The sequence below is a fragment of the Chaetomium globosum genome, genomic scaffold (assembly GCF_000143365.1).
Source record: "Chaetomium globosum CBS 148.51 scaffold_4 genomic scaffold, whole genome shotgun sequence".
NCBI classification, from domain to species: Eukaryota; Fungi; Ascomycota; class Sordariomycetes; order Sordariales; family Chaetomiaceae; genus Chaetomium; species Chaetomium globosum.
Genome location: NT_165979.1, coordinates 3318987 through 3339910, shown reverse-complemented (window position 1 = coordinate 3339910; position 20924 = coordinate 3318987). Strand labels below are relative to the sequence as shown.

At 55.8% G+C, this 20924-nt stretch overlaps 5 protein-coding genes across 5 annotated transcripts in view; 3 read left to right on the top strand and 2 right to left on the bottom strand.

Moving 5' to 3' along the window:
- CHGG_04800 (uncharacterized protein) overlaps positions 1-1368 on the top strand; it is a gene marked incomplete at both ends in the record, with an annotated part of 3258 nt that extends 1890 nt beyond the window's left edge. The window contains 2 exons of the mRNA XM_001224013.1: positions 4-1072; positions 1210-1368. Coding sequence (XP_001224014.1) covers positions 4-1072; positions 1210-1368 — 1228 coding nt within the window. The remainder of the gene's footprint in view (positions 1-3; positions 1073-1209) is intronic.
- Positions 1369-5214: 3846 nt separating this feature from the next.
- CHGG_04799 (uncharacterized protein) lies at positions 5215-7776 on the top strand (the record flags this gene model as incomplete). The annotated part of the gene is made up of 2 exons (XM_001224012.1): positions 5215-5808; positions 5860-7776. 2 exons carry the CDS (start codon positions 5215-5217, stop codon positions 7774-7776), a joined length of 2511 nt encoding a protein of 836 aa, XP_001224013.1.
- A 2570-nt stretch (positions 7777-10346) lies between these two features.
- Positions 10347-11956, top strand: CHGG_04798 (uncharacterized protein; the record flags this gene model as incomplete). Its single annotated transcript, XM_001224011.1, has 4 exons — positions 10347-10455; positions 10519-10695; positions 10758-11160; positions 11218-11956. 4 exons carry the CDS (start codon positions 10347-10349, stop codon positions 11954-11956), a joined length of 1428 nt encoding a protein of 475 aa, XP_001224012.1.
- A 1409-nt stretch (positions 11957-13365) lies between these two features.
- CHGG_04797 (uncharacterized protein) lies at positions 13366-16698 on the bottom strand (the record flags this gene model as incomplete). Its single annotated transcript, XM_001224010.1, has 1 exon — positions 13366-16698. The coding sequence occupies one exon, from the start codon at positions 16696-16698 to the stop codon at positions 13366-13368; it is 3333 nt and encodes a 1110-aa protein (XP_001224011.1).
- Positions 16699-19897: 3199 nt separating this feature from the next.
- On the bottom strand, positions 19898-20494 carry CHGG_04796 (uncharacterized protein; the record flags this gene model as incomplete). The annotated part of the gene is made up of 1 exon (XM_001224009.1): positions 19898-20494. One exon carries the CDS (start codon positions 20492-20494, stop codon positions 19898-19900), a length of 597 nt encoding a protein of 198 aa, XP_001224010.1.
- Between the last annotated feature and the right edge of the window lie 430 nt (positions 20495-20924).

The window sequence follows — 20924 nt, the reverse complement described above, 5'->3', positions numbered from 1 at the left end:
CAGCTCTTTCCTCGACCACTACATGGACGTCCCTGTCGATTTCTCCAAGGTCCTCTTCGTCTGCACCGCCAACATGACCGATACCATCCCGCGACCGCTCCTCGACCGTATGGAGGTCATCAGGCTGTCTGGATATGTCTCGGACGAGAAGATGGCTATTGCTGAAAGGTACCTCGCGCCGCAGGCGCAGGAGCTTGCCGGCCTCAAGAAGGTCGATGTACAGCTGGATAAGGCGGCGATCGAAGAGCTCATCAAGTCGTACTGCAGAGAAGCGGGTGTCCGGAACCTGAAGAAGCAGATCGAGAAGGTCTACCGGAAATCAGCATTGAAGATTGTCCAGGACCTGGGTGAAGAAGCGCTGCCCGAAGCGGAGGCCCTTACAGACGAGGGTAAGGCGGCCCTCGAGGCATCGGAAAAGGAGGGCAAGGCTCAAGAGGCCGGTAAGGAAGCAAGCGAAAACGAGACTACTGAGAAGCCTAGGCTGCCGCTCAAGGTCCCCGAGAGCGTGCATGTCACCATCGGCAAGGACAATCTCAAGGACTACGTGGGACCCCCTGTTTTTACCTCCGACAGGCTCTACGATGTCACCCCGCCAGGCGTCACGATGGGCCTGGCCTGGACACAGCTCGGTGGCGCCGCCATGTATGTTGAGGCGATCCTTCAAGCCGCCCTCAGACGGAGCAGCCGGCCGTCGCTCGAGATCACGGGCAACCTCAAGACGGTCATGAAAGAATCCTCGACCATCGCCTACTCGTTCGCCAAGTCATGGATGGCCAAGGAGTTCCCCGACAACCACTTCCTCGAGAAGGCCAAGATCCACGTCCACGTCCCCGAGGGCGCCGTGCAGAAGGACGGCCCGTCGGCGGGTGTCACCATGGCGACGTCCCTCCTCTCGCTGTCCCTCGACACTCCCGTCGACCCGGCCGTCGCCATGACGGGCGAGCTGACCCTAACCGGCAAGGTGCTCCGCATCGGCGGCTTGCGCGAGAAGACGGTGGCGGCGCGCCGCGCGGGCTGCAAGATGATCATCTTCCCGCAGGACAACATGTCTGACTGGCTGGAACTTCCGGAGGTATGCATCCCCATCCCTTTTTTGTCTTTCCCTTTTCCTTTTTTTTTGCCCCTTGCTTTTTTACCCCACACCCACCTGCAAAGATTGATCGGCAACGGCGCGTGCTAACGGTAAATCTCTCTCTCTCTCTCCTGCAGAACATCAAGGAAGGCATTGAAGGCCGCCCGGCGAGCTGGTACTCGGAGGTGTTTGACCTGATCTTCCCCAACCTGGACCGGGAGCAGGCCAACAAGTGTAAGATTTGTGATAACAAGAACGAAGCCGATGAGAAGTCGGACGACGACAAAAGCGATTAGAGCGGGTACATCCCTCCGTCCGGGGAGAGGGGGGCAGGGGCGGAGAGAGGAGGAGGAGAGAGACAGAAAGACGAGTCCAGTCAGCCATGCAGGTTGGCTTCGGCCCCGCGCCAATAACAGCTTGCTGTTTATTGAGGCGAGTGGGTTTGACTTGTGTGTGTGCGAATGGATGGGCGCGGGCCCATGGGGGGCTAGGGCAGGGTGCAGAATTGCATACCTACGCCCCACGGCGGCTCGTCGGATTGTAGGATCGATCGGAAGGGGCGGGGGAAAGGGGCCAAAGAAGCGTCGAGCGAGTGGATGAGAGCCGAGAGGGAGTGGGTTGGTGGTGCATTTCACCTCCTTTACCTTTGTTTACAGTCCGCAGAATTTAGGGTGGTCACACGAATGGCTGGCAAAGGTGATGAAATCTTGGACTGAAAGCATAGAACGGTGGCCGGCGTTGCCGTGCACATACACACATACATCCTCACTCCTTGTCAATGGAAGCTCCGTTGTACACTATACTTACCTATTGTACGTCCAGACGCTTAGTTTCAGGGTCCCGGGGTCCTGCGTGTGCTGGTGTTGCTGGTTCAGCATATTGCACAATTCTCCGATTGGGAGACAACACAAGCAGGAATACCACCCAGCCATCTCGAATGACTGGGTGGGCAACGGTACCCGTGATGGCGAGACTCTGCGGTGCGAGCCCCGGTGGTCTCGTCTTACGTTCCCTTGAGCACGCTCACTCGGGGGTTATCTACGGGATGCGGGCTTCGGGCATACGTATGTATGTACGAAGTACGGATAGTTACACCAATGCACAAATCCTTGGGCGTGGGGTTGGGGGTGGCATTCCTGACTCCTGGAGGCATGCACGCCGAGATCCAGGCTCAGTGGAAGTCGAGGAATTGGTGTGGTGGGTTTGTTGTCAGTCAGCCCGACATCCGGGTCCGGTTCCGAAGCGATCGTCGAATATGAATAAATCCATGACATCGAAGACTTTTGCTCGAATCTCGTCTTCATTCCTGACCTGGCGTGCCTGCGGAACCATGTTGAAGATATGCACATCCATACGTAAGTTTGCAGCCAAGTCCGAGATGCATTGGACTCGGACAGCTTGCTGCATGCAGCCTTGTTTCTTGACGTGCCGTGTGCAGTTCCGGTGTCGTCAAACAAAACAGTATTGGTCCTCGGTTGCTATGGTTGTACTTGGGCAGCAATGCTGTGGCCACCCCCCGGTCTACTTAAGCGCGGGGCTGCTTTTTCAAAGGGGGCGAATGGGTGGTGGTCGAGCCGCCGCAAACAGGGCTCGATGAAATGGGTGGATAACCGTTGCGGATGCGGGCGTATTGATTTTGATGTGTGTGCCGTCCCGGAGCCATGGCAATGGGAGGGGGGGAGCTCGTTAGTCTGGTTATTGAAAGAAGCCATCTCAGGTTTGAAATACGCACATGGTTGGAAAATGCATAATAAGTCTGGAGGAGTGCCCCGCGGTCCCGGTGTCGGGTCGGGCGATGGCAACCGCGTTTCTCAAGTTCGGGTTGCCGTTGGGTGTTGGCTCGGTTTTGGTTATTCATTGGCCCAGAGTTGTGGTCAGGCAGGAACCAACAAGGAACCCATCACTTCGGTCGCGGATGGTGGTGCGGCTCATCTTCGCTCAGCTCAAGGACCCCATCTAGCCGGGGCTGCCCGGGCTTTAGCGAGCAGGGAGGCCGGTACTGCACGTCTCTCGAGCATGTAATTTGTATGCACCTATGTAGATATTTGAAGATTTGAACTGTAATTTATGAACGAATCCTTGAGCAAGGATGGCTCTCTCCGGTCAAGAAGTGATGCGGGTGGAATGCAACTTTCTTCGGTTGTATGCTCTTGTTTACCGTTCGGTTTGGTGCTCCCGGCCATCGTTCAGCCTCCAAGGCAGGATAGATTCCTCTCGCGTGCGTTGTCGAGACTCTTCCATGTTTGGACGAAGGGTCGGATGAGACCAGAGGCTGTGGAGCTGAGGGGAAGAGCACCCATGGGCAGCGGTGTGCGGGTCTCCAAGTATCTTGCCAAAAAGAGCACAGAGTCCCACGTGCCCGCGAAAACCCCGGTCAACTGCCACCGTTTACGGCAAAGCTTGATCCTCTTGACCCCATCTTGCCTCTTAGTCTTTCCCCACAGCCCAAAAGGGAAGTGGGGGTCTGGGGATCCGATAAACCGGGCAGCGGCGGGAACGGTCAATTCCATTCTTCAACAGATCACATCAGAAGTCTTCTCACCGCGAAGTTCAAGGATTTCTCTGACCTGACATGACGCAAATCATTATGCAAAGAATTAAGCGCGAGAGACTGAACTAACAAGCAGATGGCCGGGCAGATTGATGTCCATCACAGGGCTGGCGCGTGCATGGTAACGAACCCCTCTGCCCATCGACGCTGTTACACGTGTTGCACCCCACCAACACCCCTGTTTCCGCACTGCCCCACAGAGGTCATTGGCAGTCGCCCATCTGTCCCATCTGTTCCACCTCGATGCCCTCGACCGTCCCTTCTCCTGCTTCGTGCAGTATGCAGGAGAAGAACACAAACAGGAGATGCCGCGGGGGGAACCAATCCTGGGTTACTGTAACAATAGTGCGGAGCCGAGCCAGCCAGAACCAACCGCAACAAGTAACGGTGCTGAAGCACCCATCTCTCGTCTGATTTTTCTCGTGTGAGTCTGCGTGTGCGTGTGTGTGGTGGTGGTTCTCCCGGTGGTCGCCGCTTCCATCTGGAATCCCACTTCGCTTCAACCCGTTTCTCCCACTCGGGGTCATCACGGTCACACCCTGACACCCTCCATCACCTGCTCTTTGCAACGTCATCTTTCATCTTTTGTATCTCACACACCACCATCTCGTCCTCCCTTTTTCATCTAATGAAAAGTCCCCTCGTCCTGCTAGCCGAGCCTCAGCAGCTTGCCGTTCTCCGATGCCTCACTGCGGCCCCGGGTTCCAAGGCTCTGAACCCATAGCTGCACCTGCATCTTTAATGGCATTTCAACAACGCTAGTCCGCCGAATGAACACACTCGAAAACGGCCTGATTTGCCAGCAACTTTCATCTCTCAACTCACCTACTTGTGGTCAGCCTGCCGTGCCCGGTGAGGCTCTCTGCATGGTCCGAGAAGGCTGATACGCCCGTTCCAACCCCCCTCCCCCCCAGCAACGCACACATAACAGGGTTGTGCACATGGCTACCCGCGCTTGATGGATACGCGCGATCACTTTGCCATATGCTCCTAGCCCTTTTATACCGTACCTCGCCTCCTCCGGTATCTATTTGGGTGTAGGACGGGAAAGGAGTTGGCCAAGTGAAGAGGGGAATAGAGAACTGAGGACGCGGGACGAAAGGAAATACACCAGTGCCGCCACGGATCCCACCGCTACCTACCGAATTTACGTTATTTCCCGGTCTCACACATCGTCCACCCTTCTCGACCCCGTCTTTCTACCATTCGGCCGCCGAGCCCCGTATTGAACCGGGCCCGACACCCAGCAGCACCGTGCCTGGTCTACCTCATGGCCCAACCCCATGCCGATCCCGCAGCGGAGCCAGCGGTCCCTTTGACAACCGCCAACGGTCACACGCAGCAAAGCCGATGGCGCAGGTTTTTTAGTCGGGACAAGGACAATGGAACCGATAGCATGCCAGATTCGGCCCTGAAAGGCGAGGAGGGCTTTGAGCAACCAGATGACTCCAGAACCGGCCTCATTCAACGTGTCTCCCGGAAAGTTGTCCCTGGCCTGCCCCGAACTCAAACGTTTAAAAGGCAGCGCTCTGAGGTGCGGAGCAGGTTAGAACCTGTCCACCCTACACCTGCCGAGCGAAGGACAGTCTCCATGGATAGGCGTGCGCGCGATTCCAACCCCGCCTTCAACCACCCGGATCCACGAACCAGCGCTCCCGACTTTTTGCACCACTACCTGAGCAATCCGCCCTCGCCCTCCTTCCCTATGAGTCCACCGGAGGACTGGCCTGACCCGCCTGAGGGCCTCGACACCCTCGACCCCGATATGGACTCCATCCAAGATGACTTTCTTCATGACGTCGAGGCCCTCTCCAGGATGGATGTCCAGTCCCTGACCACCTCGCAGTACGACGCCCTTATTGAGAGCGAGCTGGAGCGTAAATGGATCCTCAATCTATCCATGTACTTCCGGGACAAGTCCAAGAGGGAAAAGTTCTTCGTCACTTTCCGTCAACACGAACACCATTGGCGACGCGTCACTGTCTCGCTCGACTATCGAAATGCTCCAGAGAGCTCCCTCGAAGCTGACCTCGCCGGCACCCAATACCAGCGGGACAAGAGCGCCAAGATATATGAGGCCATCCGTGATAGTCTCGCCGAGATTGACTTCTATAACACCGTCACCAACCTGAAACTGGAAACAAAAGAAGGAAGATTGCATGTTCACGTCGTCGAGGATAACAATGTACGTTGTGCGTGACTTCCGCTCATAGCCTCCCTATTAACACCCATCAAGGAAATCATCAGCTACCCTCCAGTCCGTATGATTGAACACATGAACTGCAGGAGAGTCAAGGAGCGCGAGATTCACTTTGACTCGCACCTTTCGGGATTCGTTTACAGGGTCCAAGTCCATGGCAGGCTACTGATAAAGAAGGAAATCCCGGGCCCGGACACGGTCGATGAATTTCTCTACGAGATCAACGCGCTCCACCAGTTGTGTCCCGCCAAGAACGTGATCGAGTTCTACGGGATTGTCGTAGACGACAGGGAAGAACACGTCACAGGCCTCCTCATCAGCTATGCCTCACGCGGCGCCTTAATCGATGTCATCTTTGACAACGACCATTCCCTGCCTTGGCCCACACGAGAGAAATGGGCCCGCCAGATTGTCGGTGGCTTATCCGAGATCCATGAAGCTGGTTTTGTCCAAGGCGATTTTACTCTATCCAACATTGTCATCGACGAGAACTACGATGCGAAAATTATCGACATCAACCGTCGGGGCTGCCCAATTGGGTGGGAGCCCCCGGAGGCAACGCCCTTGGTCGAAAGTAATCAACGAATTTCCATGTACATCGGCGTCAAGTCCGATCTCTATCAGCTCGGCATGGTTCTCTGGGCCCTGGCGACACAAGAGGATGACCCTGATGCATATGACCGTCCTTTGAAACTCGACCCGGATATCCAGGTGCCGACGTGGTACAGACGCATTGTTAGCACTTGCCTCAGCACTGAGCCCAGGGATCGCGTCCAGGCCATCCAGCTTTTGTCGTGGTTTCCCGAGCCGGAAGAGGAAAGTCAGTATGGCGGCGTCAATGGGTCCGCCATGTCCATGAACGGTGACGGCAATGCCCGGCATGACTACTTATCGCCGTCTGGGCTACCCCGAATCAAGGCCGTTCACCCGCAGAGTGACTGGGCTTTCGTGGGCTGGAGTAACCACCCGGCCGACGAGCCTTTTTACTATCCGAGCAGGGGCAGATCTCCGCCGTCGCCGATGCCGAGCAACCAAGGAGACTATGACCCTGGACGATTTGGACACCCAATGTACACTTGGTCGGACAGTTACAACCGTGCGCCCACCGTGCCGTCTGTCAGCGACGTCCTCGCCAGGGAGGCTCGGGTGAAATCGATGTCGGGCCCGCAAGGTAGCGAGGAGACGTTGGAGACGTATGCGGACGGGCCTTACCGCTTCCGGGGTGCCGCGACCGAGACGAGCAAGGATGACGAAGCCTCTGCGCAACGAGGACGCTCGATGCAAAGGAAATACAATTCTGCGGAGCCAGAGCCGATGGCGTATGGCGGCCGGGGCTCGATTTTGTCATCAACACATAACCCATCGCCGCTACCGCGGAGTTTTGGAGAGGAGGGACATGCTGCGGGGGCCAAGGATGGGGCCCAGACCCAGGGGCACACAAAACCGGAATCACAGGCCGATAGCGGAAAGGACCTCACAGAGCGTTCTAGCACGCCGCGGGAGCATCGGGACTATTTTACCGGCAACCGGCAACGGTCCGTTTCTCGCGGGAGGAGCGGTAAAACTTCGATGGAGTTGGCATCACGGCAGAACGCTCAGCAGAAAACAACCATCACTACCGTCACCGAGCAGCCAGCACACGGTCTTCCTCTCGTTACTAACGGTGGAAACTACAACACCGCACCCCTAACTGACGGGGACAGACACCCACACACCCACGAGAGTGAACAAAACGCAAACCCCCAACCACCCATATCAGACTTGTCTCCAGCTCCGCACACCAAGCTTAAGCGGGCAAATGACGACCTGAAGGGTGTCGGTTCGGCTTTGGGACCTATCAGTATCGGCGACCGCGACGCGAATCGACAGCACGAGATCAACATTGATGAGGATTTGAGCTCGGAGTTTGAGAAGGGCCTCGAAGAAGTCCCAACTGCCAACGACAGAAAATAACGACTAACGACGGGGAGGGTTGTTTGTCGTCGTATATACACGGTATTTTCTTTTAACGTCTCCACTTCCACGTTTATAATCGTATGCGATGCTTTTTGTTTTTCTCATTTATGGGGGCGGTTTATAGCGAGGATGGGCGCAAGCGCAACGGACTAGGTGACTTGGTTCATTGGGTTTTGAGCGAGGGAGTAGGTCGGGCGGGCATGGGCGGCGGAAGACACTTTGAATGATTTATGACTTTTGCGTTGCTATTTTGCAATTTCTGTCGCCACCTATCACTGCATTTGGCTGGTTGGGTGGTGTTTTGTTATTCTTGCTACTCTTACTTCTTCCACTTAAATATTCTAATGTGTTCTGCAAAGGACGAGTGTGTTATGATTTATAAGACCTCCAAATCCCACGCTGTTGGGGTTCATTCAAGGTCAATACCTATATAATATGTTGCTCTGACCTTCCTTACGCAGCCTACTTGTTAGCTGTGTTAATCGTTGCTTTTTGAACGTATGTGGGCGGTTTAGAGCCAAGAGCACGCATATCCAACACCATCCTGCCGGTGTTCATCTTGCTAACGCTATATATGGCCTTGCCGTAGTCTTTCTTTGATAAGGATGCTTCTGCGACGGGGCAAGAACCATAGGGTCTAACCCAGCCCTTATACTTTTGCTTGATAGGGAAGAAGCATAGAGAAAGCTGACGGGCCCTACACGTCCGCTCAGTATAAAGTCTTGGGTGGCATTTACACTTGTTCCTGGCCCTCAGGACTTGCCATCCTGCAACGTGGAGGATTCCGCCGAGATGTTCAGCTTCATTCAGGAGCCACCGGAAGCTCACGTCAGGCTTATCATGCCCATCTACATACGCATAAGCATCCTACTGGGTAACTCGGCTGTCCCACTCGGCCAAGGATGGGGGTTTAGTTGTGACTGCAATGAAAGACCGGCCGGCTGACAGTGATAACTATGTCTATCATCTCGATGGCAGAGAGGTGTGCCTAGCGTTGGACCTTAGCTAGAGCAAAACCGAGCCGCCGGTAGAGGAGTCCGGATGCGGAAGACTACCGTGATAGCAGCCTCACCGGTGAAGTGGGTTTTTGCCGGGGCGGTGTGGAGTTCCCGCTTCCGAACTCCGGGGTGGCGGTGGAGACTGAGCCTTCGCAACGGGACCGACCGTTTTAATGCGAGCTGAAGTATGTGTATATCTGTACGTAACTCGATGCGGGGAGCACGGAGTGAAAACTCAGAGTAAGCCTTGAATCGTTGACTGACTGAGGCATTACTTCTTCGCAAAAAGCCTAGACCGGGTAGCTATCAACATCGGCAGATCGGTAGCTCAGGTAGTGCTGTCACGGAGGGTGGAAGTGGACACAAGATCGCGGAGAGTCGGCCCCACCTCACAGGGCTGAGGGGAAATGCCGCGCTCCAGCCCTTCAGCCCCCCACGGCCGCGGATAATCCTGTGGCGGCCCAGGTTGCGAGTGTGGCGTCTACCTGCTCGCGTGCCAAACGCAGGAACGTGAAGATCCTTGTGAGTGGCGTGAGGAATCTTGATGAGACGGGACGAGCATGTGCGCCATCTTTCCTCAGCTGCCAACAAGCGAAAAATTGCATGTGATTCCCTCAACTGCTCAGAATCTGGAGAAACCTTGTCGTCAACGACCACCAACACCGTCAATTGCCACCCATTCCAGGCCAAGATGGGGAGGAGGTGTGGGTTTCTGGTTTTTACCAGAAGCTTGGGGATGCGGTCAAGTGGGGCCCGGTTCGACCGGTTCCCGCATCCCCTGACGCAAGTAACCAATCAGCGGCCCGAGAGTTTCGCAAGGCATGCCGAGAGGTCCAACGCCTCCCCAACACTTTCCTCAACAATTTCGGCCGGGACAACGGCTGCCCTCCAAACCCTCGCTCTTTTGGGCAGGGAGAGGCGTTTGCAGTGCGATGGCGTGTCGCACGGGCTTGACAGGTCTCCTCTCGGCCGAGGCCGAACAATTGATCTGGCCATGCAGTGCGAAACAGTTTTCGACCCGACATGCCGAGCCGATTCTCTATTGGCGACGTCTTCTCAAGATGCCCCCAACGGATGGAGTGGATGAAGTAGCATGAGTGGCAAACCGCCTTTTCTGGGACGAGAAAGAAGATGACTGAGCCAAGAGGAGTTTCACGTTTCCATCTGGACTATTGATTGTCCAATTGGAATGCCCGGTTTTTGTTGTTGAACACTGGGTTCGCTTTCCCATGTTCGCTGCTGCGTGCCATGCAAGCACACCACACTGCACTGGGGAGCTACGTTCCTTGACACTTGGACCTTCCTCCTCAACCACCCGCAGCTCCCTGCTTACTTGTCAACCCACCCTTGCTCTTTTGCATTCCATATAATAATAACTTCCCGCCTTGTCACACCCTTCCCTTTCCACCTTGGTCGACCAAGAACCTGTCCCCCTCTACCACGCTCTTCACATCCATCAACTTGTTGTTGATTGAGTGTGAGCATACCGGGTCGACCTTGTTCCCGGATCGACGACACTTCAACGAGCACCCGACTCGGTGTTGACCGGCTTCGCCATACTCGTTCGCGATGGCGTCGTCCACGTCCAAGGTGCCCGTGGCGCAAGCCGACACCTTCCCGGATGGCACTACCGACCACGTCCCTCTGCGGAAGAAGACTTATGATCTCCGCAAGCCTCGTACGTACCAACCTGTGGCCTATGTGTGCGTGGGTTTCGAAATACTGACAATCCCCGATATAGACATCACTGACCAGCCGATAACATGGGCCAACTGGTACCAACACGTCAACTGGCTTAACACCTACTTCATCGTCATGGTGCCCATGGTCGGTCTGATTTCCTCGTACTGGGTTTCCCTGCAGCTCAAGACGGCCATCTTTGCTGTCGCCTATTACTTCTTCGCTGGCCTCGGAATTAGTGAGTTTGACCAATTGAGCGAGAGCATAGGGATAATACGGACTAACCAACACACCTTCCAGCTGCCGGCTACCACCGTCTGTGGGCTCACTCAAGCTACAAGGCGTCCCTTCCTCTCAAGATCTTCCTCGCCGCTGGTGGCGCTGCCGCTGTTGAAGGTAGCGCTCGTTGGTGGTCCAGCCTCCACCGCTCCCACCATCGCTACACCGATACCGAGAAGGACCCGTACTCCGTCCGCAAGGGCCTCCTCTACAGCCACATCGGATGGATGGTCATGAAGCAGAACCCCCGCCGCATCGGCCGCACTGACATCACCGACCTGAATGACGACGCCGTCGTTGTTTGGCAGCACCGCAACTACCTCAAGTCAGTCCTCACCATGGCCATAATCGTGCCCATCCTTGTCTGCGGTCTCGGTTGGGGCGACTACTGGGGCGGCTTCGTGTACGGCGGTATCCTGAGAATGTGAGTGCCACGACCACCTAAAGACAAACTGGACCCCCGTGTACTAATACATTCCAGCTTCTTCATCCAACAGGCCACCTTCTGTGTCAACAGCTTGGCCCACTGGCTCGGTGACCAGCCCTTCGATGACCGCAACTCACCGAGGGATCACGTCATCACCGCTCTCGTTACCCTTGGCGAAGGCTACCACAACTTCCACCACGAGTTCCCCAGCGACTTCCGCAACGCGATCGAGTGGTGGCAATACGACCCTACTAAGTGGTTCATCTGGACCATGAAGCAGCTTGGTCTCGCCTACAACCTAAAGACCTTCCCCCAGAATGAGATCGAGAAGGGCCGTGTCCAGCAGCAGCAGAAGAAGCTCGACCAGAAGCGTTCCACCCTCGACTGGGGTATCCCTCTCGAGAGCCTGCCCGTTGTCAGCTGGGATGATTTCGTTGAGGAGTCCAAGAATGGCAAGGCTTGGATTGCCATCGCTGGTGTCATTCACGACGTCGGCAAGTTCATCGCTGATCACCCGGGCGGCAAGGCCCTTATTTCGTCCGCCATTGGCAAGGACGCAACTGCCGTCTTCAACGGTGGTGTTTACAGCCACTCCAACGCCGCCCACAACCTGCTCTCCACTATGAGAGTCGGTGTTCTGAGGGGTGGCTGCGAGGTGGAAATCTGGAAGCGCGCCCAATCCGAGAACAAGGATGTCAACGCCGTCACCGACTCGTCCGGCCAGCGCATCGTTCGCGCCGGCGACCAAATCACCCGTATTGGCCGTCCCATTACCACTGCCGACACCGCATAAGTGTGGGGGCGGTAAGCACCTTCAAAGAGGAAATATGTCAGTCACAGCTTGGGCCCTTTGATATCGCCCAGCCGCAGGAGGTGGCTGGCCGAGGGTGTCCCTTTTTTTCTCGACTTTAGACAGCTGTTTGTGGCACGCGTCATTTTTAAAAGTACTCGTCTGCTTTTGGGTCTTTTCCGGCGTTACGAGTCAATGGGTAATGGGACTGGAGTTTTCTGTCAATCACGGCGTGGCATGGGGGGGCATTGGCATGGTTTATAGGCATTAACGAGACTTGGAATGTGAAAGACAAAAAAGATGACATCCACAATAGTTGGCCGGGGTTCTACAAGTTTCCAGATGACTCAAATGTTCGTGGCGTAACCTTTGAAACATGCCAGCGGCTCCTTTAACTAAACATAAGGCTGGAGTAGACAAACAGGTTTGGGTCTGTAGTCTTAATTGAACTGTCAGCTATTTATTTCAACCATCTCTAGTATGGTAGGCAAGGAAGTGCTTATATGGACAGGTGCTCCTCGCTTGATTCTCTCGATCCACTGAAGCCAACACCGTCCGGGAATTCTTGACCAAGCAAAGCCGAACGTTGAATTCATCAACAGTCCTTACGGTTTTGACTTTTCCTCGGTGTCTCTTGCTTGGGGTATGGTATGTAAGCCGTTCCCGACAACTCACCCAGGCGCACTTGAGCTTAGGGAGTTCGTATGCATTTATATACCAAACCCCGAAGGTGAGAAAGCGGAGAACAGAGCCATGGAAAAGAAGTAAAAAGAAAAAGCTGGCGCTATGTCGCTGATGATGTCTAATCAATGCTGTCTGTCTGCCTGTAAAACTAAAAACTCAGTGATACCATCCCGGTTCCAGGCTTTAACCGCGCCAGCCAGACTCTATGATGACCCGAGAAACAATGAAAGGGAAAAAAAGAATATGTGTGCTTGTCGATGAGATGGAGTAGAGATCTGGAAACCGCTAGAAACCGCCTGCCCGATGCACATCCGCTTTAAAACCGCGCGATGACCCTGTCCGCCCTCCAACTCGATCCCTTCGCCATGCCATGTAGCCCCTGTGGATGTATTGGTCCCGGCTCCCCCAAAATAAACGAACGACCTGAAAATGCGCGTGTAAAAACCGGAGATGCCGCTAGATAGTACCCGTAGTGAATCCCTTGCCCGACTATTTATTATGAAATGCGGAAACGATAATAATGGTCCGATGGAGAATGCAGTTGATCGTGACGTCGTAGTTAGTGCTGCCTGTCCATGCTTGCGAAACCTTAGAAGCTTTGCGAGCGCTATCCTGGCCCTGTGTTGTTATTTGATGGTTTCGGAACGAACTCCAAGAGGACCAATATGAAGATTTTGAGAAAGCCGTAGCTGTATCCGCGATGGTAGCCAAGGGAATAAGCTCGCTACTTATTTAAAGAGGCTGCGCAGGTCCATCAAGCGTTGCCTTGCAGCCTCGGTGCGGTCAGTAATCCTGTCGTTAGGATCACGGTCCATACTGAGGCTGGCTAGCTTCTTTTTCTTGTCCTGTAGCTGGAGCATCTTTTCCTCGAAGCTATCCTTCATGATGAAACGGACGGTGCGGACAGCGCGGGTTTGACCTAACCGATGGACGCGATCCACAGCTTGTGCCTCGGCAGCCGGGTTGAACTGCGGTTCCATGACGTAAACGCTGTTGCCGGCCGTCAAGTTGAGCCCTAGTCCGCCGGCCATGATGCTAACTAGTATGACCTGAACGGAGTGATCATCGCGGAATGCATCCATCGCGGCATTTCGGGCCGTGCGGGTCATTTTCCCATCGAGTCGCGTGTAAGTGATACCAGCGTTATCTAGAGCGATCTGGATAAGATCGAGGTGCGAAGTCCAGCCGGAGAAAACGACCGACTTAAACGGAGGCTCGTCGGGGTACAAGGCACTCTGTTCTTTGTTGGCGAGCAGTTCCTCGACCAGGACACGAGTCTTGGTGTGTGGCCCGCCGTAGCGATCACCCGGAATGATCTTGCCAGTGCCGCCTTTGTTCTTTGCTACGCGGGACTCGTGTTCCATGTCAGCGCGCTTGCGCCGCAGCTCAACGCAGCCTGACTTGACGAGACGGGCGCACACGTCGCAGCCATTTTGCTCATCTCGTAGTAGGTTTACGCAGGGCGGGCAGTACGTGTGAAAGCATCGCGCCATGTACCCAAGGATGTCGTCCTGGCGATCGGACTCAGGGTCATCCACTTCAACAGCTCCCAGCTTCGTGTTGCACCTGGAGCAATTGTCGCTGTTGCCCTCCTGCATCAAGTATAGCATCTCGTATGCCTTCTTCTCCTGCAGCACGGGCCGCTGGTCTTCGTCGTCATCGCTGTCGAGGTCGATGGGCGTATCAGCGGTCATTCCCTGGAGGTCAGCGAGGTCCTCATCGTTGAGGAGCTCTTTGCCATGCGCACAAATCAAGCGAAGCTGCAGAATCGACCGCAGGATGTGTATCATGGTCTTGCCACCCACGATGCGTTCTTGACCAATGCCTTGGCCGGTCAAGGCCCGGACACGGTCCTGAGCCGTCTTTGCGAACCAGTCGTACACCTGCCGCTCCTCGGGGCTGAAGTCCAACCTCATGACCTCGTCCGTACGATCGGGAAGGTGGATCTTGTCTTTGAGCCTCCGCAGGGTGATTGTGTCAATGAGAACACGGAGCTTTGGCACAATCTCCGGATCCGCGGCCTTGAAGGGCTGGATGATGAACTGTAGAAACTTGCTCTTCTCATCGAAGGGCTTCAGCCGCAAAAATGCGAGTAGCGCGGCCAGATCCTCCAGTTTGTTCTGGACTGGAGTTCCGGTGACGGCCCACCGGCGGTTTGCTTGCAGGCGGCAAATTGACTTGAATGCCAAAGTATTCTGTTCTCGGATGGTGTGGGCTTCATCCAGGACGATGCGGAACCAACCGATCTCCTCGAGAGGGTATGCCCCCCGCTTCCGCTTGTTGCGGGAGTTGAGTTCGCTAACGACAGAACCGTAGGTGGTGATGACCAGGTCAAACTGCGCCAATTGCGCGACGTCCTTGATGCGGTTGGGCCCGTGGTAGATGTGGTAGGAGATCGTGCCCGGCTTGATGTGTTGCTTGATCTGCTCTTCCCAATTGGTAACGGTGCTGAGGGGGCACACGAGCAAAGTCGCCTTTGCGTTCTGCCGCAGTGGTGTCAGATCAAGAGCCGGCATCTCGAACCGATGTTGGAAAGGGTGCTGCGATCTCCGCTCGGGAGCTTTCGGTTGGACCGGAGCAAGCTGTGACCAACGATCCGCAGCATCGAGAGTCTTGGTAAGCAGCGACAGCACGCTGAGAGTCTTGCCCAATCCCATCATATCGGCCAAAATGCCACCCAAAGTCGACGGGGGCTGTTCTCGTTGAGTCTGGTTGGTGACGACATTGTAATAGGCTACGGTGCCGAATCGGTCTTTCTTGCGCTGCCAGGTGGACGTGATTAGGGCCTTTCCGGAGTCCGGTAGTTGCTCGGACTCTCGAGCCGTCATGAAGAAGAGGGCTTGCCGCTGATGCTTGAGTAGAGTTGTCAGAACCCGCGCATCAGGCTCTGCCTCAGGTAATTCCTCGGATTTGGGAAGGGAATCAAAGACACCCAGCACCTCAGAGCGAATCTCTTCGACCGTGCGCACCACGGGCGGCAGACGGTACTGTTGACTGCTGCTCCCATTGTTCGGACGGGCGGTTGTAGGGAGCCTGTTCTCAGTTGCCATGGGGTTGAAAACCCTGACTCCGCTCTCGACCCGCGGCGGGCTCACCAGGCTGAGCTTCCTGGCGTGCATGTGGTTACCGACCTGGTTGGCAAATTTTCGAGGTCCGTAGACCATGAGCTCGAACTTGCAACTAAGCGAGGTCGACCCGCCAATCTGCTCACCGGGGAGCTTTCGCCTCGAGGGAATACGGCAGTCTGTACGTATTCGCAGCGCCGAGTCTAACAGGGGGGCCAGGCACTCTGCGGTCTTGACATCGATCACGCCAAAGATGTGGCGTGTGTGGTCGTAAACGGAGATGATATTCGTTTGGTCGTCTGACTTTCTCTTAAGCACAACCTTGACCTGCGGCCAATAGCCATCACCGTTAATGGAGACCATGCCCGGTTTTGGTGCTGGGACCCTGTGACAGTTAATTGAGGCACCTTCCACCATCCCGTAACAGACCTCTTCATCTTTAACAGGATCTTTGGGTGTCTGGATTAGCGAAGCCGGTTCCGAGTCACCCTCGGTCAGATCAATTGTCTCGGATGGTTTCCGTGTTGGTTTGGGTTGGTTGGCATCTCCAAACTGCGGCTGCTTAAGGTGCTGAGTGAGGATGCTGGTCCCTGCCCCGGAGAAACTAGAAAATGAAGCGTTGTGTGCCGGGAGTAGGGGTGTAGGGTCATTCTCGTTCGTCGTCTTTCTCCGCTTCGGCTGAGGAACAGCGGTGCGATCTTGCACATTATGCAGACGCTCGATGCTGTGACTGAAACCGTTTTGGTAAAATGGCATGTTTGATGGGTGGCGCTGCGCACCATGCTGGTCCATGGCGGTCCCAGACGCTGTGATGGGGATGCCGGCGAAATCGACAGCCAGTTGTTCGCCGGGGCTGGCGAACTGGAAAGACATCTCTGGTTGTACGGATTGAGCCGAGTGAGTCGAGGAACCAGGCACGGCACCAGCAGACTGAGGCCTGGCCGGCGGGGAGGTCCCAGCCTTGCCCGGGTTCAACAGCGCAGCGGGACTCCACATGATGCCCTCTCTTTGCCTTCTCTAAGGCTTGACGTGAGCGATGCTGTGTCTGAAGTTCAGATTAGTATAAGGTCGCGCTTCTCTGCGTTATGCCTGGATGAGTTTCGTGGATGAAGAGGTTGGGTGAAGGTGGGGGTTTTGATGAGGTCGCAGTTCGGGCGGTGAGAGGTGAGGTTAAGTAGCTGAGACGACTGGGAGGGCTCACCGAGCTGTGGCTGCTGGCGAGCGACCAACGCCTTTTCCACGGCGTGGCGCTTCTTAGACCAGAAATACCAGTAGTTGCATCAAAAGCCCCGGCAGAAGCATCACAAGCAGTGAAAACTTCTGGCGATCGAAACGAGGGGCTGGAGCGAAGGTATTTTGAGTGGGATGTATTCCTCTTCTCCTTGTTAGGTACCGAGTCTCTCTCGCAAGCGATTGTCAGCGAACGGAGGAGAGTCAGTTGATTTGAGTTGGAGGGGCAGCGATAGCGGAAGGAGCAGGTGCTAGGAAAAACGGTCGGCCCCGAATTCTGGATTGGCGAGTTGGGCTAAAAAGCAAGAAATAAATTACACCTAGAACTCTCGGCAACGTTTATAACGGAGGAAGGCACGCAAATGAATTTGGATAGGAGTAGCCCAGGACATGAGAGGAAATAGGTGGTAGGTAAGGTAAGGTAGGCTTGATGCTGTTGCTTGTTGCCCTCACTTTTTGGATGCCAGAGGCTTTATCGCAATCGCCTGGCTACGATAGGCCCGCGTGACCCAGCACAGGCTGCAGTGGGAAAGGAGCACGTGCCACGCGAGATACTGTACCTTGGCAGCTGTGGTCTCTTTTCACTTGGCAGGGTTACGGTTTTCGGAAGTACCATGCTGTCTTTGCAGGCAACTCGACCTTTTCTGTGTTGGTGTTGCGTAACGGCCAGGCAGCGCCGGTCCTCGATTTGAACCCTTGACAGCCAACGCTCCAACGGATGAAGACAAAAAACCCTGCGTGTTTCAACACAGGTGTGCGTCAGGGGCGGCAAATACCTGCAAGATGATGCTTCCTGGCATGCCTGGCCCGACTCGCCGAGAGCTTAACCTTTCTAGTATGCCATCTACCAATCTGATGTGCAGCTCGTACGTAAGGCAGATACGTACATCCAACTGTGTATTCTCTCCCCGCATCAATGACATATGCTAGTAGAGTAACACCACAACTTTAAAGACCAAAAGTCCGGAGATGGATATAGCATAGCGTACATACCAGCCCCCGCCTCGAAGCCCCCATGTTGACGCGCATAAAAGAATGACAAATGCCAAATATCCAAACTCCAAGCGGATGAAAGCAAAACAGCCTCGGTGATTACCCCGGCTCCTTCGTCCGGGGCCAAAAAAGACCGGCTCCAAGGACGACGCTGGTTTCCGAAGTCAAGGGAAAAACCGGAACCTTCCCAGCCATTCGCGCAGTAAAACCTCAGCCTCATGACTCCCCTGCTGACCTCCCCCAACCCCACTCTCCCGCCCTCCGCCCACCGTAGCATACCGCCCCCCCACTCCACCACGACCTCATCGCTTCACCTCCTCTGGCATTCTGAGCCCGCCGTGCCCCCCTCAACTGCCGACGACACAGGCCCCACCCCCACTCTCACCACCCGCTCTCACCACCGCTCTCACCGCCACCACCACCACCACCACCGGCCCGAGAGAACACCACCCACCACCAACCCTTCCACCCCCCCAACGCTAACCCCGAACCCGACCCGGTGCTCCCGAGCCCGACTCCTCGTCCGCCTCCTCCTTCTCCTCCCACTCCTCACATTCCCACTCCCACCACCACCCCCATCACCACTACTACTACCCCTCCTCTCACCACCACCACCCCCCAACACCACGAATCTCCCCTTCCCCAACCCCCCCAGCGGCGACCTCGAGCGCGAGGGACTCAGACTGCGTCTGCGCCGCCGCCTTGTTGTCCGCGTCCGCTCGCGCTCGGTGTGCACGACGCGCAGGAACCGCTTCGTCGGCCCGGCGGTGGCGGCAGCGGGAGCAGCGGGAGCAGCGGCTGTTGGGGTTGAAGTTGGGGTCGGGGTTGGGGTTGGGGTTGATGAGGTGTTGGTGTTGGCGGTGGGGAGGGAGGGGAGGGGAATGGAGGGGGAGGTGGAGCGGTGGCGGACGCGGCCACGGAAGGTGGACGAGTCGGTTGGGCTGGGGCGGCGGTAGAGGGTTTGGGATGGTGGTGGGTTTGTTATTGTTGTTGTTGTTGTTGTTGTTGTTGCTGGTGGTGGCGGTGGTTTGGTGGTGGGGTTGGGGTCGTCGGGGAAACGGCGGCGTTTGCGGCCGCGTGGGACTTCGGGTTCGTATTTTATTATGTTGTTGCTGTTGCTGTTGTGTCTGGTGATGGGGATGAGGAGAAGGTGTGGGTTGAGGTCGAGGTTGGGGGTGTTGCTCTGCTAGATCGAGTTGAGATACGGATACCCTGCCCCGGGATGGTTGGGTGGGTTGGGGCATGGGTTGCCATGGATGGTTGGACGGTGAGTATCGGCTGCTAAGTGTGTGGCGAGGCTGCAAGAGGTGTCATGTGTGCCCCGTGAAGGTTCGTAAACTCTAGCGTATCTAAAGGCCTGGAGTTGATGGTATGTTGAGCAGAGTCGTCTGCGCTCGTCATTGAATATTGAAATAGACATCCACTCGGGCGACAGTTGTGGCTCGCCGCGTCATACGACATGGAACAACGCCTTAACCTTGCGCGTGATACTTCATGACTCGAGGATCTAGACTATAACGATATATAACCGCACAACCAGGAGCCCTACCTTGGTTGGACCCCAGTGGAGCACATTAGTAGCACCCTTCGTACAGGCTGGGATAGTTTCACCTAGCAACGGTGGTGTGATGGCACGATGGAAACACCGCATATTGTGTGTCCCGAACACGGGATGCGTGATGATGCCCCAAGCCTTCTCCCAGAAATCTGGGGTGACAAGTGTAGGCGTCATAGAAACGTTCTGCCCCTGCCGATCTTTTCTAGCCGGTTTCTTTTGCGAGTCCCATGCACACAGCGGCCCCGGTGATCGAACCAATCGTATACGGAGGGGAGAAACCAGATTTGGTGGATATCTGGGTGTGCTGCGAGGACGCTGCAACCACCAGTTCTGGTGCGTGCATGTCGAAGCTGGTATCTTATGATACATATGGTACAGTTGTTGATACAGCCAACCTCAAGTGACAACCACGCTCTAACTGGCTTGGCAAGCTTCCTTGATGAGCGTAACGGCGCGCTTCTTGTCAAACGAGGCCCCATCCAGCAACCCGCCCGGCTTGAAGATGTTCTTTATTATTTCTCCGTGCAACGCCGCGCCCTTGACGCCTTGGGCAACCAGAGCGGCCTTGGCGGACTCGATAACCTGCCTCAGCTCGGCTTCTCCCATTTCTTTGACGCCGCTGCCCGCAGCATACTCCTCAAGGATCCGCTGTTGAGCCTCCTCTTTCTCAGCCAAATCCTCCCGACCCGCCTGCCGCGCCTCGGCGGCGGCTTCTTGTGACTTGCGTGCCGACTTCTGGAGCAGGCCAACGAGTTGCACGTCCGTCTTGATAGGCTTGTCGGTTTTGCTAGCGTTGAGGGTCTCCGCGAGCACGGCGCGAAGGACAGCGAGGCGGTTCGCGTCCTTGGCCCTCATGGCCGCCTTCAGGTCATCCTTGAGCTTGGCAAGAAGAGGCGGCGGCGGAGCGGGCGGTTCGGTCGAGTACGCCGCGCGCGACACACGGAGGGCCGCCGTTCGTGGTAAGGTCGGCCGGCCGAAGCTCCGGAGGAGCATGGGGAGCTTGCTCGCCATTAGAGTCGGAGGGGAACCCGGGGTGGGGGCGGGGACGGGGGGATGGGGTGGTCGGGATCCGGTAATATAGGAAGGATGAGTGCGGGCTGATGGAATGAAGTACTGTGTTATGCGAATGGGTAAGTTGACGGTCCAGGGATTTCGCAAAGGCAGGTCGGTGTTTTTCAAAATTCGTCAAAAATCGACTGCCCAAGCCGAACAGACCTGCACCGGATCGGCACGGCAAGTAAGCCCATTGGCACGCTAAACTGCAGGCCATTGGTTGTGTTCATTGGTTGATGGTCTGCCCCTGTTTTTCGGTGGCCGACCGCAACAGCAAGACGTCACTGCACAACATCCCCTAATTTCCAAAGACCGGGTTACTCGTCGCCGCTCCGCGGCTGTTGTATAAATAGTAAGACTAGAGGCATCTCAAATGCTAAATATTTGT